General features: G+C 42.5%; 1 protein-coding gene across 1 annotated transcript; it reads left to right on the top strand.

The window, feature by feature from the left end:
* The first annotated feature begins 3,302 nt into the window (after nucleotides 1-3,302).
* Nucleotides 3,303-14,793, top strand: C1QB (complement C1q B chain). Its single transcript, XM_060758677.2, has 4 exons — nucleotides 3,303-3,405; nucleotides 7,721-7,896; nucleotides 10,458-10,687; nucleotides 14,326-14,793. The coding sequence occupies exons 2-4, from the start codon at nucleotides 7,722-7,724 to the stop codon at nucleotides 14,671-14,673; spliced, it is 753 nt and encodes a 250-aa protein (XP_060614660.2). The 5' UTR covers nucleotides 3,303-3,405; nucleotide 7,721; the 3' UTR covers nucleotides 14,674-14,793.
* Nucleotides 14,794-16,415: the final 1,622 nt, after the last annotated feature.

The raw sequence follows: 16,415 nt of genomic DNA, 5'->3' as shown, positions 1-16,415 counted from the left end.
GGAGAGCTCCCAGCAAGCCAGGCGGCCATCTTACGTATTTCCGAAATGGATGGAAATACAAAAATTTTTGGCGCCTGCCGTTTCGATATTTAAAAACACTTCCAGGTTTAAAAATAAGTTTTGTAATCGTTTTGTAATTCAAAAATTAACGAATTTTTTAACGAATTACGAATTAACGAAACGAATTGCCCAGCCCTATTATCTGTCCTTGACTAGGCAGAGAGCTTACTTGATTATAGCACCTTATTTATGGAATGCCTTGCCAGTTGAAACCCCAACCATCCGAGAGCTACTTGCTTTTCGGAAAGCCTGTAAAACCTTTCTCTTCCGACAAGCTTTAGATGGGTGAATAACTCGGGACTATGTCGGTTCTTGTTTTTATTGTATTTTAAAGTTGGTTGTATTGTTTTAATCTACTGCTGTAAGCCGCTCCGAGCCAAATTGGGAGTGGCGGTATACAAGTCAAATAAATAAATAAAAATAAATAAATAAAATGCAAATCTCCAAATTACGAATACAAAACAAAACGGAAGTCTCTGAAATGTTTCAGACAGATTAGTAAATATTTGGGGGGTTTTTTTAGAGCGTTTCAAGCTGTAGTTTTTCTCAATGTACTATACTCCATTACTGACTGGGGTTGGTGGAGGCGAGGGGGCTGATGTGATTGACAATGGCAACTGCATGCTGTTTTTTTTTCCTTGTCAGCCAATCACACAGCTTCCTGCAAAACTGGCTCCCCTCCTCAGTGTCTGTGTTGAAGCCCCCAGTGGTGCAATGAGCTAAACCCTTGTCCCGGCAGGACTTGCTGACCAGGCTGACAGTACCATCAACGGTGCCCAAGGGGCCTCCGAGGCTGGGAGCAATGGAGACGGAGAGGAGGAGAAGGCTGCCGCTGAGTGTGCGGAGCATCCTTACTTCACGGATTTTCGGACAGATTAGTAAAGATTTGTTGTTTCAGAGCATTTCAAGCTGTAGTTTTTCTCGTTATTGTTTTCCATTATTGTCTGGGGTAGGTGGAGGGAAGGGGGCTGACGTGATTGACAATGGCAATTGCATGCTGTTGTTTTTTCCTTGTCAGCCAATCAAACGGCTTCCTACAGAACTGTCTCCCCTACTCCGTGACTGTGTCGAAGCCCCCAGTGGTGCAACGAGTTAAACCCTTGTGCCGGCAGGACTTGCTGAGCAATATGTCAGCAGTTCGAATCTGGGGAAAGTGGGTTGAGCTCCATCTGTCAGCTCCAGCTCCCCATGCAGGGACAAGAGAGAAGTCTTCCATAAGGATGGTTAAAAAGCCTAACGGTGCCCATCAACGGTGCCCAAGGGACCTCTGAGGCTGGGAGCAGTGGAAGTGGCGAAGAGGAGGAGGCTGCCTCTGAGTGTGCGGAACATCCCTACTTTGTGGATTTTCACTTATCGTGGGTGGTCCTGGAATGAAACACCCGTGATAAGTGAAGAAACACTGTAGACCCCTTTCCCATTCGCTCCATCAAGTCCTTCTCCTTTCTTCAAGCTTGCGCACATGCACACATTGCTGGGACTGGGTTGCTGTTCGTTTTCCGGGCTGTATGGCCATGTTTCAGATGCATTCCTTCCAAACGTTTCACCCACATCCAGACATCACAACATCTGAAGATGCCTGCCATAGAGATTATTCCACATACACTCCACGTGCCTCACTGCCACCAGACTTCTGAAGATGCCATCCACAGATGTAGGTGAAACGCCAGGGTTGCTGTGAGTTTTCCGGGCTGTATGGTTATGTTCCAGAAGCATTCCCTCCTACCATTTCACCCACATCCAGAGCTGAAGAGGCCAGCCAGAGATATTATTCCAAAGGTATATGTACATTCCACATGCCTCACTGCCACCAGACTTCTGAAGATGCCATCCACAGATGTAGGTGAAACGCCAGGGTTGCTGTGAGTTTTCCGGGCTGTATGGTTATGTTCCAGAAGCATTCCCTCCTAACATTTCGCCCACATCCAGAGCTGAAGAGGCCAGCCAGAGATATTATTCCACAGTTATATGTACACTCCACGTGCCTCACTGCCACCAGACTTCTGAGGATGCCATCCATAGATGTAGGTGAAAAGCCAGGGTTGCTGTGAGTTTTCCGGGCTGTATGGCTATGTTCCAGAAGCATTCCCTCCTAACATTTCGCCCACATCCAGAGCTGAAGAGGCCAGCCAGAGATATTATTTCACAGTTACACTCCACATGCCTCACTGCCACCAGACTTCTGAAGATGCCATCCACAGATGTAGGTGAAACGCCAGGGTTGCTATGAGTTTTCCAGGCTGTATGGCCATGTTCCAGAAGCATTCCCTCCTAACATTTCGCCCACATCCAGAGCTGAGGAAGCCAGCCAGAGATATTATTCCACAGTTACACTCCACATGCCACCAGACTTCTGAAGATGCCATCCACATATGTAGGTGAAACGCCAGGGTTGCTGTGAGTTTTCTGGGCTGTATGGTTATTTTCCAGAAGCATTCCCTCCTAACATTTCGCCCACATCCAGAGCTGAAGAGGCCAGCCAGAGATATTATTCCACAGTTATATGTACACTCCACATGCCTCACTGCCATCAGACTTCTGAAGATGCCATCCACAGATGTAGGTGAAAAGCCAGGATTGCTATGAGTTTTCCGGGCTGTATGGTTATGTTCCAGAAGCATTCCCTCCTAACATTTCGCCCACATCCAGAGCTGAAGAGGCCGGCCAGAGATATTATTCCACAGTTACACTCCACATGCCACCAGACTTCTGAAGATGCCATCCACAGATGTAGGTGAAACGCCAGCGTTGCTTTGAGTTTTCCGGGCTGTATGGTTATGTTCCAGAAGCATTCCCTCCTAACATTTCGCCCACATCCAGAGCTGAAGAGGCCAGCCAGAGATATTATTCCACAGTTATATGTACACTCCAAGTGCCTCACTGCCACCAGACTTCTGAGGATGCCATCCACAGATGCAGGTGAAATGTCAGGAGAGATTGCTTCTGGAAGATGGCCAGGCAGCCCAGAAAACTCACAGCAACTCAGTGATTCTGGCCATTGAAGCCTTCGACAACACGAAGACCTGAGCTGTACTCACAACAAACCACTGGGGTTGCAATTTTGCTCGGGAAACCCCCCAATTTGTTCCTCGTATTTCTTGCAGAGCTTGCAGAACAGCTGTGCAAAGTGCGGATGTGAAACCGCATGGAAAGAAGGAAGAAAAGGGAAGCATCGACTGATTTTTCCTGCGGTTTGCAGCGTGGAGGGGAAGGCTATGATTGCTTAATGTGTGTGTGTGTGTGTGTGTGTGTGTGTGTGTTTGGTGTGTGATCCGTTTAGGGGAGAAGTGCCGCACAGTTGCCTCGTCGTCTCTGCCGTGATTTTGTCTGGCCGTCAAGAGGATCCAGGTAAATAAGGGGGAAAAACTTTGCGGCACCTTTGCTTTTCCAAGGACTGTGTGTTGCATTTGCTCTGTGTGTGTATTTGTGTGTGTGTTTTGTGATGCTGGCGTTTCTGGGATGTGAGAGAGGGTTTGCTCTTGCCTCCCTCTGAGGTTGAGAATGTGGCCATTGAAGGGAGATGTTGACTCTAAGCTGGAAGGTGTCCAGAGGAAGAGGGTGACTCAAAGCATCCAGGGTCCAGAGAACAAACCCTATGAGGAGCGGCTTAAAGAGCTGGGCATGTTTAGCCTGCAAAAGAGAATCCTAGAATCAAAGAGTTGGAAGAGACCTCCTGGGCAATCATCCAGTCCAACCCCATTCTGCCAAGAAGCAGGAATATTGCATTCTAATCACCCCTGACAGATGGCCATCCAGCCTCCCTTCTGCTAACCCTTTGAGAAGCAAAACAACCACCACCTCCTCTTCCCCCTCCTCCTCATAGAATCATAGAATCAAAGAGTTGGAAGAGACCTCCTGGGCCATCCAGTCCAACCCCATTCTGCCAAGAAGCAGGAATATTGTATTCTAATCACCCCTGACAGATGGCCATCCAGCCTCCCTTCTGCTAACCCTTTGAGAAGCAAAACAACCACCACCTCCTCTTCCCCCTCCTCCTCATAGAATCCTAGAATCAAAGAGTTGGAAGAGACCTCCTGGGCCATCCAGTCCAACCCCATTCTGCCAAGAAGCAGGAATATTGCATTCAAATCACCCCCGACAGATGGCCATCCAGCCTCTGTTTCAAAGCTTCCAAAGAAGGAGCCTCCACCACACTCTGGGGCAGAGAGTTCCACTGCTGAACGGCTCTCACAGTCAGGAAGTTCTTCCTCATGTTCTCTTGTAGTTCGAAGCCATTGCTCCATTGCGTCCTAGTCTCCAGGGAAGCAGAAAACAAGGTTGCTCCCTCCTCCTCCCTGTGGCTTCCTCTCACATATTGATACATGGCTTGATAATATAATATATAATGATATTATTATATTATATTATTATAATACTATTATATTATAGTATTGTATATATTATATTATATTATTATATTATATATTTTATTACTATATTATTATATTATAATTGTACAATATAATATAATATAATAATAATATAATAATATAATATAATATAATATAATATATAATAATATAATAATATAATATAATATATATTATATTATTATAATACTATTATATTATAGTATTGTATATATTATATTATATTATTATATTATATATTTTATTACTATATTATTATATTATATTATAATTGTACAATATAATATAATAGAATATATTATAATATTATATATAATATAATATATTGTAATATAAAGTAATATAATATAATGATAATATAATATATAATATAATATATTATAATAATATAATATACAATAATATAATATAATAATATTATAATAATATAATATATAATTATATTATTATATTATAGTATTGTATATATTATATTATATTATTATATTATATATTTTATTACTATAATATTATATTATATTATAATTGTACAATATAATATAATATAATATAATATATATAATATATTATAATATTATATATTATAATATTATATATAATATAATATATTATAATATAAAGTTATATAACATAATGATAATATAATATAATATAATTATAATAATACAATATAATATAATATAATATAATAATATATAATATATAATGTGCAATAATATAATATAATAATATTATAATAATATAATATATAATATATAATATAATATATTATAATAATATAATATACAATAATATAATAATATAATAATATAATATAATATAATATAATATAATATAATATAATAATAATATAATATAATATAGTTGTTGTTTGTTTTATCACACCAACAGTCAACAACAGAGGGAGAGGGAAGCTTCAGAAGTTCCCCCTGTCCCATTTGGAGGTTTTTTTAGCATATTGCGCAATCGCGTCCGCCGTTAACGAATCGATTCGTAATTTACGAAATTTTGGAAATTTTGAAATTTTGAAATCTTAAATTTCGGAAGTCCTCAGAATTTAGACACGCTAGCACACCCTAGAAACAAAACGAGTTTAGAACCAATTTTTTTCTTGATCACCCAAGCCTAATACAGGAAAGGAGATTCCATCTGAACATGAGGAAGAACTTCCTGACTGTGAGAGAAAGCTGTTCAGAAGTGGAACTCTCTGCCCCGGAGTATGGTGGAGGCTCCTTTTTTTTAGGCTTTTAAGCAGAGGCTGGATGGTCATCTGTTGGGGGTGCTTTGAGTGCAATTTTCCTGCTTCTTGGCTGAATGGGGATGGCCCAACACACTCTGGGGCAGAGAGTTCCACTGCTGAACAGCTTTCTCTCACAGTCAGGAGGAGAGACCACCAGGTCTCTCCCATCTCTAGGATTCTACTAATTATTGTGCTAATTTTTAGGAAATTTCTAAAGTTTTTACCTCAGATGCTGAGGAGGGAAAGTCAGTTTTGCAGTAAGCTGTGTGATTGGCTGACAAGGAAAAAACAACAGCATTTAGCTGCCTTTGTCAATCACATCAGCTCCCTGGTCTCCTCCCACTCCAGACAATTATGGGTTTTTTTCATGTCATAAGAGACTTGAGAAACTGTAAGTTGCTTCTGGTGTGAGATAATTGTGAGAGCTGTTCAGCAGTGGAACTCTCTGCCTCATGAGAAAGAACTTCCTGACTGGGTTGTAGGTTTTTTCGGGCTATATGGCCATGTTCTAGAGGCATTTCTCCTGACGTTTTTACCTCAGATGCTGAGGAGGGAAAGTCAGTTTTGCAGTAAGCTGTGTGATTGGCTGACAAGGAAAAAAACACAACAGCATTTAGTTGCCTTTGTCAATCACATCAGCTCCCTGGTCCCCTCCCACTCCAGACAATTATGGAAGGTTTTTTTTCATGTCATAAGAGACTTGAGAAACTGTAAGTTGCTTCTGGTGTGAGATAATTGTGAGAGCTGTTCAGCAGTGGAACTCTCTGCCTCATGAGAAAGAACTTCCTGACTGGGTTGTTGTAGGTTTTTTCGGGCTATATGGCCTTGTTCTAGAGGCATTTCTCCCGACGTTTCACCTGCATCTATGGCAAGCATCCTCAGAGGTAGTGAGGATGCTACCTCTGAGGATGCTTGCTATAGATGCAGGCGAAATGTCAGGAGAAATGCCTCCAGAACATGGCCATATAGCCCAAAAAAACCTACAACAACCCAGTGATTCTGGCCATGAAAGCCTTCGACAGTACAACTTCCTGACTGTGAGGGAAAGCTGTTCAGCAGTGGAACTCTCTGCCTCGGAGTGTGGTGGAGGCTCCTTCTTTGGAGGCTTTGAAACAGAGGCTGGATGGCCATCTGTTGGGGGTGCTTTGAATGTGATTTTCCTGCTTTTGGGCAGAACGGGGTTGGACTGGATGGTCAATGAGCTCTCTTCCCAGTCTAGGATTCTAGGATTCTACGAGTCCTTCCATAATTGTCTGGAGAGGGAAGGGACCAGGCAGCTAAATGCTGTTTTTTCCTTGTCAGCCAATCACACAGCTTACTTCAAAACTAACTATGCTGCCAACCTAGCAGTTCGAAAACTTGCAAATGTGAGTACATCAATAGGTACCGCTCCGGCGGGAAGGTAACGGCGCTCCATGCAGTCATGCTGGCCACATGACCTTGGAGGTGTCTGCGGACAACGCCGGCTCTTCGGCTTAGAAATGGAGATGAGCACCACACCCCAGAGTCAGAAATGACTGGACTTAATGTCAGGGGACTACCGTTACCTTTACCTATGAGTCTATGACTCAAGGCAGTTTACAACAACAGTTAAAACATGCAATAATAATTCAAATAATCCCAAAGGGGAGAATGTTGGAGATGTAAAGCGCAAAAAGGCACCTTTCTCCAGGCTTGGTGGAGGTGTAAGAAACCAGGAAACACAGTATTTTCTGTTGGTCATGGGAGTTCTGTGTGGGAAGTTTGGCCCAGTTCTCTCATTGGTGGGGTCCAGAATGCTCCTTGATTGTTGGTGAACTATAAATCCCAGCAACTACAACTCCCAAAGGTCAAGGTCTATTTTTCCAAACTTCACCAGTGTTCACATTTGGACATATTGAGTATTTGTGCCAAGTTGGGACCAGATCCATCATAGTTTGAGTTCACAGTTCTCTCTGGATGTAGGTGAACTACAATTCCAAAACTCAAGGTCAATGCCCAGAGTCTAGCACTCAAAACTGCTTCCTCAACCAATCCGTGTCGTCTTTCTCGTCTCCCCTTTTCCATCTCTCAGGATGTTGAGTGCTGAGAAGGTGGTCATCTGGGCCTTGCTAGTTTGCCTACCCGCCAGCAAGATGGCTGGGGCTTCCTCTTGCCAGGGCCCAACCCTGATCCCAGGCATCCCCGGCATGCCGGGAGCTCCGGGCCCCAACGGTCGAGACGGAGGAGATGGGACCAAAGGGGAACGAGGTAAGAGGAAGGGCAAGATGGTCGGGATGAAGAGGACCGCTGCATGAGAGGTTGGGTCAGGGGAATAAGGACAGGTTGAGGTTAGCGTTAGGGTTAGGGTTGTATTAGGGTTAGGGTTAGAGTTGGGTTAGGGTTATCTTAGGGTTAGAGTTAGAGTTTTAGAGTTAGAGTTAGAGTTTTAGAGTTAGAGTTAGGGTTAGGGTTAGGGTTAGGGTTAGGGTTGGGTTAGAGTTGGGTTAGGGTTCAGTTAGGGTTAAGGTTAGGGTTAGAGTTAGGGTTAGGGTTGGGTTAGAGTTGGGTTAGGGTTCAGTTAGGGTTCAGTTAGGGTTAGGGTTAGGGTTAGGGTTAGGGTTGGGTTAGAGTTGGGTTAGGGTTCAGTTAGGGTTAGGGTTAGAGTTGGGTTAGAGTTAGGGTTATCTTAGGGTTAGAGTTAGAGTTAGAGTTTTAGAGTTAGAATTAGAGTTTTAGAGTTAGAGTTAGGGTCAGGGTTGGGTTAGAGTTGGATTAGGGTTCAGTTAGGGTTAGGGTTAGGGTTATGATTGGGTTAGAGTTGGGTTAGGTTTCAATTAGGGTTAGGGTTAGAGTTAGGTTAGGCTTAGAGTTGGGTTAGGGTTCAGTTAGGGTTAGGGTTAGGGTTAGAGTTGGGTTCGAGTTGGGTTAGGGTTCAATTAGGGTTAGGGTTAGAGTTGGGTTAGAGTTAGAGTTATCTTAGGGTTAGAGTTAGAGTTGGGTTAGTGTTAGGGTTAGGGTTGGGTTAGAGTTCGGTTAGGGTTAGGGGTAGAGTTGGATTATTTTAGTGTTAGATTTAGGGTTAGAGTTAGGGTTAGGGTTAGGGTTAGGGTTAGAGTTGGGTTAGAGTTAAAGTTATCTTAGGGTTAGGGTTAGAGTTGGGTTAGGGTTAGGGTTAGGGTTAGGGTTGGGTTAGAGTTCGGTTAGGGTTAGGGGTAGAGTTGGATTATTTTAGTGTTAGATTTAGGGTTAGAGTTAGGGTTAGGGTTAGGGTTAGGGTTAGAGTTGGGTTAGAGTTAAAGTTATCTTAGGGTTAGAGTTAGAGTTGGGTTAGGGTTAGGGTTAGGGTTAGGGTTGGGTTAGAGTTCGGTTAGGGTTAGGGGTAGAGTTGGATTATTTTAGTGTTAGATTTAGGGTTAGAGTTAGGGTTGGGTTAGAGTTGGGTTAGGGTTCAGTTAGAGTTAGGATTGGGTCAAGGGGGTAAAGATGGGTTCACGAGGCCACACAACTTTCAAGTTTGAGGCAAGCGCTAGAAAAAATTAAGTTATTCCAGTCTCTCTTTCTCTACCTTCCCTACCTACCCACCAATACATTTCTCTCTTTCGTCACCTCTCTATCTATTCACCTATTTTTCTCTATCATCTGCCTATTTAATCACCAACTCTGATCATTTATCCATCCATTCACCAATGCATCTTTCTTTCTTTATCTTTCTATCTTAGTCACCTGTGTTTTCTCGATCCATCGATCCATTGATTCATCCATTGATCCATCCATCCATTTCTGTGTCTATCTATCTATCTATCTATCCATCCATTCAGTAAGACATTTCTCTATCTCTTTACCTGTGTCTTTCTCTATCATCTATCTATCTATCTATCTATCTATCTACCAGTCCATCCCTCCATTCACTCTTCCTCCATTTCTCTATCTCTCTATCTGTGTCTTTCACTATCATCTATCTATCTATCTATCTATCATCTATCTATCTATCTATCCATCCATCCATCCATCCATCCATCCATTAAGTAAGACATTTCTCTCTCTTTACCTGTCTCTTTATTATCTATCTATCTATCTATCTATCTATCTATCTATCTATCTACCAGTCCATCCCTCCATTCACTCTTCCTCCATTTCTCTATCTCTTCATCTGTGTCTTTCTCTATCATCTATCTATCTATCTATCTATCTATCTATCCATCCATCCATCCATTAAGTAAGACATTTCTCTATCTCTTTACCTGTCTCTTTATTATCTATCTATCATCTATCTATCTATCTATCTATCTACCAGTCAATCCATCCATTCACTCTTCCTCCATTTCTCTATCTCTTCATCTGTGTCTTTCTCTATCATCTATCTATCTATCTATCTATCTATCTATCTATCTATCTCTCAATCCATCCATTCAGTAAGACATTTCTCTATCTCTTCACCTGTGTCTTTCCCTGTTGTCTGTCTGTCTATCTATCTATCTATCTATCTATCTATCTATCTATCTACCAGTCTATCCATCCATTCACTAATACATTTCTCTCTTTCTTCATCTCTCTATCTCTTCACCCATGTCTCTATCTATCTATCTATCTATCTATCTTTCTATCTATCAATTCATTCACTAATACATTTCTCTCTTTCTCTATCTCCCTATTTCTTCACCTGTGTCCTATAGGTTCTCTTGGAGCTGGCATTTAATTTTCTGGTACTACGTACAATGACGAAGATATTCTAGACTGTTTGTTGCTCTGTATGTCCTCTTAGTGGTTCCATTTAATTTTGTTGTCTAATGGACAATGACAATGAAGTCAGTCTATTCTTTGCTCTGTAGGTCCTCCAGGGACAGTTGACGACTACAGAGATGTGGGAGAACCAGGAGAACCGGGAGAGCCAGGTTATCCGGGGAAAGTGGGTCCCCGAGGAAACACGGGTTCCAAGGGCCCGCCTGGTGTGCCCGGTTCGCGTGGGCAGAAGGGCGATTCCGGTGACTCCAAGACCTCCCTCAAATCAGCCTTCTCAGCCATACGAGGAATTACCCTGTCGCCACGGCGGGGGCAGCCGGTCTGTCGTAATACTTTTCAAACTTTATTTTGTTCACATTGAGACAGAATATACTACAGAGCAATACAGAGAAAGAACGTAACATACAGACTATCGCTACTAGATAGGGAATATTACATTCCACTCAAGTTTCAGACACATATAAGCACTGACTCTTACATTCACACATTACCATCGCTTCCAGGGGCGGCTCGTCCATTACGCGAAGTAAGCGGTCGCAGAACACTTTTTTTTGCTAGGGGCGCAGAGGCGCCTCTGTAAATGCCCCTCGACCGCCACTTGAGGAGCGCCCCCTCAGCTCACAACAGCCCTAGCAGTCCAGGGGGAGCCTCGGCCTTCTTGCCTTGCTGCCGGGCGATCCTCTTCCCAAAGGGGCCGGGCCCTTGAGCCTCGCCTAGCCCCTCTTGTTCCTGCTCCACCCGGCCACCGGGTACGCGAGCAGAGCCAGCACTCAATCGTTCTCCCCGTTCGATCCCTTCCCCATGACCGGCTCCCTTTCCCGATCCCATGGCGCTCCACCCGCCTCCTCTCCTCTCCCCAATCCATGGGTGGGCCAAGAGGCGGAGCCGCCGTGTCTGGCCCGCTTTGGGTCCGGAGGTGTGTCTGAAGACCCCAGCGTGAGCACCAAGAGTCGCCACTTCTCCTGACTTTCTCTTCAGCCATTGGGACCAAGAGAGAGAGAGAGAGAGAGAGAGAGAGACCCTCCGGCTGGAGGTATCTCCCACCTCCGCTCCCTCCTTTGTTTTTGCACCTACCTTCAGGAAAGGTGGGCATCTCCACCTCTCTTTCTCTCTCTCTCTCTCTTGGTCCCAATGGCTGAGGAGAAAGTCAGGAGAAGAGGTGACTTTTGGTGCACACGCCGGGGTCTTCAGGCACGCCTCCTGACCCAAAGCGGGCCAGGCAAGGGAGGAAGTGCGGCAAGTGTAGTTACTGGGATGTATAGTTCACCTACAATCAAAGAGCATTCTGAACTCCTCCAATGATGGAATTGAACCAAATATGGCACACAGAACTCCCACGAGAAACAGAAAATATATATCAATGATTGGTTGGTTGTGGCACACAGAACTCCCACGACGAACAGAAAATATATATCAATGATTGGTTGGTTGTGGCACACAGAACTCCCACGACAAACAGAAAATATATATCAATGATTGGTTGGGGGGGGGCACCAAAATACTGTTTGCTTACCGTTGAAAATTACCTAGGGCCACCTCTGATCGCTTCTCCTGGAAAAGAGACCCCAAAGTAGGCCAGCTTGCATTCCCACCAAAACTGCCATTCTGCAACTACACCACCTTCCTGTGTTCCTTGGAGAAGATGGCAGGTGACCAGACTCCTCAGGTCTGCCACAATTTTGGAATAGTAAAATGTCTCTTATACAGCAGTTGTTGTTCTGATAGTTGTAAATTACTAAAGCATCCAGACTCCATCAGTTCCCGGACAGATGTTGGCTTTGCTTCCTTAAGTTATAATTGGTTTTCCTTCTTAAGCAGCCTTGTTTGACTTCCTTAACTGATTGAGCCACTGGGTTGACTTAACTCAGCATTTCTCAACGTGGGGGTCGAGACCCCCTGGGGAGGTCAACGTTGGGGTCGAGACCCCCTGGGGAGGTCACAAGGGTGGTGTCAGAAAGGTTGCCAAAAACCACCAGAAAGCGCATATTTCTGATGGTCTTAGGAATACAATGCTCCCTGGAGGTAGGTGAACTACATATCCCCTAAATCAGTGTCAATTCCTTCCAAATCCCAGTATTTTCTGTTGGTTATATGGGTTCTGAGTGGGGGGTTTGGCCCAATTCTCTCATTGGTGGGGTACAAGGTGCTCTTTGATTATAGGTGAACTACACATCCTAGCAACAACAACTCCCAAATGCCAAGGTCTATTTTCTCCAAACTCTAGCAGTGTTCACATTAGGGCATATTGAGTATTTGTGCCAAGTTTGGTCCAAATCCATCATTGTTTGATTCCACAGTGCTCTCTGGATGTAGGTGGAACTACAACTCCCAAACTCAAGGTCAATGCCCACCAAACCCTTTCAGTATTTTCTATTGGTCAAGGACATTCTGTGTGCCAAGTTTGGTTCAATTCGTTGTATTGTTGAAGGCTTTCATGGCTGGAATCACTGGGTTGTTGTTGGTTTTTCGTGCTATATGGCCATGTTCTAAAAGCATTCTTTCCTGACTTTTCACCTGCATCTAGGGCAAGCATCCTCAGAGATCAGACCTCACAACCTCTGAGGATGCTTGCCATAGATTCAGATGGAACGTCAGGAGAGAATGCTTCTAGAACGTGGCCATATAGCCCGAAAAACCTACAACAACCCATTGGTTCAATTCCATTGTTGGTGGAGTTCAAAATGCTCTTTGATGGTAGGTGAGCTATAAATCCCAGCAACTACAACTCCCAAATGACAAAATCAACCCCTTCCAACCCCACCAATACTCAAATTTGGGTATATTGGGTATTTGTGCCAAATTTGGTCCTGTGAATGAAAATACATCCTGCATATCCGATGTTTACATTATGTGGTGGGTACTAGGGCTGGGCGGTTTCGTTCGTTAATTTCGTAATTCGTTATTAATTCATTATTTTTTTTGTTAACGAACGATATTGAACCATTCAGGAGCAACTAAAAAACGAAACGAATTTTTCCAATTCGTTTCGTAATTGTTTCGTAATTGTTTCGAAATCATTTCGTTATTATTTCCGTATGTCTGGTGCAAGTTTTATAGTCGTTTGTTTTATCAGTGATAAAAAAAATAAATTATCACACCAACAGTCAACAACAGAGGGAGAGGTTTCTTTTAGCATATTGGGCGATCGCGCCTGCCATTAACGAATCGATTCGTAATTGTTTCGTAATTGTTTCGTAATTTCCGAAATTTCGTAAATTTCGAACTTTTTTTAAAGGAAAATTTCAGAATTCTTTTAAAAATCGAAACGCAAAAACCCCCTAAAAACGAATCGAGTTTAGAAACAAATTTTTCTGTGGTTGCCCAGCCCTATTGTCCAGCTGTAGTATGCCCAGATATTTATAGGCCTCTGGTTGGTGACACTTGATTGCTTGGCCATTGGGCATATTTATGCCCTCACTTTCAATTATTTTTCCCTTTGAACATTTGTCCAAACCAAACTCCATGTTGATATTCGTGCTAAAGATTCGGACAGTGTTAGTCAGAGACTGGATTTCAGTTTCGGTTTTCCCATACAGCTTCAGGTCATCCATGTACAGCAAATGTGAAATTTTGTGAGATCTCTGATACGTCTGATAGCCGAGGTTTGTTTTTTGTAAGATTGTTGACAGAGGGATCATGGCAATGATGAAAAGCAGTGGGGACAATTAGTCTCCCTGGAAAATTCCTCTTCTGAGGCCATCGTTTTCATTTCCAACAAACAGTTCCGTTTTCCAGTGCTTCATCATATTTTCAATAAAAGTACCAACATTTTTACAAATCCCGATGGTGTCTAGGCACTTGATGATCCAACTGTGTGAGAGTGAGTCAAAGGCTTTTTTGTAGTCAATCCACAATTATTATTATTATTATTATTATTATTATTATTATTATTATTATTATCCATACATTCTTTGTACAATTTCATTCAATCTAAACATCATATTTTATTCATCACAGGTCCGCTTCGACCAGATCATCACCAACGTCAATAGGAACTACGAGACTCGCTACGGCCGATTCAAATGCGAGATCCCAGGCCTCTACTACTTCACTTACCACGTCAGCTCCCGCGGAAACCTCTGCCTCCAGCTGAAGAAAGGCCGTGGCAACGAGCGAGGGGAACGGGTGGTGGCCTTCTGTGACTTTGTCTACAACTCCTTCCAAGTCACCACCGGTGGTGTGGTCCTCCGCATGGCGCAAGAAGAGTCGGTGTGGTTGGAGCCGACGGAGAAGAACTCTCTCGTCGGAGGCACCGAAGGAGCAGACAGCATCTTCTCAGGGTTCCTGCTCTTCCCAGATAGCTAAGGCTCAAAGCTGATGGTTGATCTCATCTAAAGAAAGGCCTACACTATGTAACAAATTTTGAAAAGAAATGTTCTGTTCCTGGTCTGAAAGTGCATACAACAAAAATACCACTTATATAAGATAAACAATAATATAATTCAACAACAGTATATAAACATGCTGCACTATGATTGTTTTGTAGAAATATTAAAGTATTTTACACATTAAGAAATTAGTTTTCACACTTGTTATTACATCAATATTTGTTGAACATATCCATTAAATACCATAAGTTACAACACATTTGAGTACTTACAAAGTTATACACTTGAGAATTTGTTCTCCTCAGGAGATACAGATTTTTGACTCAGTGGTATCTACTAGGGCTGGGCGGTTTCGTTTCGTAATTTCGTAATTCGTTAAAAATTCGTTATTTTTTTTATAACAAAGCAATATTGAACCATTCAGGAGCAACTAAAAAACGAAACAAATTTTTCCAATTCGTTTTGTAATTGTTTCGTAATTGTTTCGTTATTGATTCGCTATTGATTTGTTATTGATTCGTAAATGTTTCGTTATTATTTCCGCATGTCTGGTGCGGGTTTAGGGTTGCTGTTTGTTTTCTCAGTGAAAAAAAATATAATTATCACACCAACAGTCAACAACAGAGGGAGAGGGAAGCTTCAGAAGTTTTTTTAGCGTATTGCGCGAGCGCGGCCACCATTAACGAATCGATTCATAATCGATTCGTAATTGTTTCGTAATTGTTTTATGATTTCCGAAATTTCGTAAATATCGAACTTTTTTTAAGGAAAATTTCGGAATTCTTTTAAATAACAAAACGCAAAAAACCCCTAAAAACGAATCGAGTTTAGAAACAAATTTTTCCGTGTTTGGACAGCCCTAGTATCTACATCAAGGAACGAAATGTGGCTATGAGAGTTTGAAAATTACTATGTTGAAAATGATTATTTTGTAGTAATATTAAAGTATTTTACACAGTAAGAGGGTACTCACAAATTCTCAAGTGTATAACTTTGTAAGTACTCAAATGTGTTGTAACTTATGGTATTTAATTGATATGTTCAACAAATATTGATGTAAGAACAAGTGTGAAGACTTAACTAATTTCTTAATGTGTAAAATACAAGCTACTCATAAGAAGATACGACTGTACTAAAATTTGGACGATATTGTTGTCGCTGTGAGCTTGAACAGTGCAGCATATTTATATACTGTTGTTGAATTATATTATTGTTTATCTTATATAAGTGGTATTTTTGTTGTATGCACTTCATTCAGGAACCCATTTATATTATATTATCCTGGTCTGAAAGTGCCATCCCTTTTTAATTGTGCGGTCCTTACTTTGAAAGGAGTTGTTCTACTCTAGAAACTACATTTTGAAGTATAGTGCTCCTTCACTTATCACGGGTGTTACATTCCAGGACCACCCGCAATAAGTGAAAATCCGTGAAGTAGGGACAAGGAGTAGGAGGAGAAGGAGGAGGGTTGGGGAAGCCATGTGCCGGGCCTTACCATGGGGTTTGTATCTGGGCTGGGCCTCAGCACAGTCCTCTTCGGCGGCAGACTCCCCCTCCTCGCCACCTCTGCTGCACCTCACTCCTTCCTTGGAGGCCCCTTGGGAGCTGTTTACGCCGCTTCCAAGCTGGGCTGAGACCTGATCTTCTGCGCTCGGTGCCCAAGGGATGAGGAAGTAGGGACGAGGAAGAGGAGGAGGAAGAGGAATGGGAGGTGGGAGA

The sequence above is a fragment of the Anolis sagrei genome, chromosome 13 (assembly GCF_037176765.1).
Source record: "Anolis sagrei isolate rAnoSag1 chromosome 13, rAnoSag1.mat, whole genome shotgun sequence".
Classification (NCBI taxonomy): Eukaryota; Metazoa; Chordata; class Lepidosauria; order Squamata; family Dactyloidae; genus Anolis; species Anolis sagrei.
This window is presented reverse-complemented; position numbering and strand designations above follow the sequence as displayed.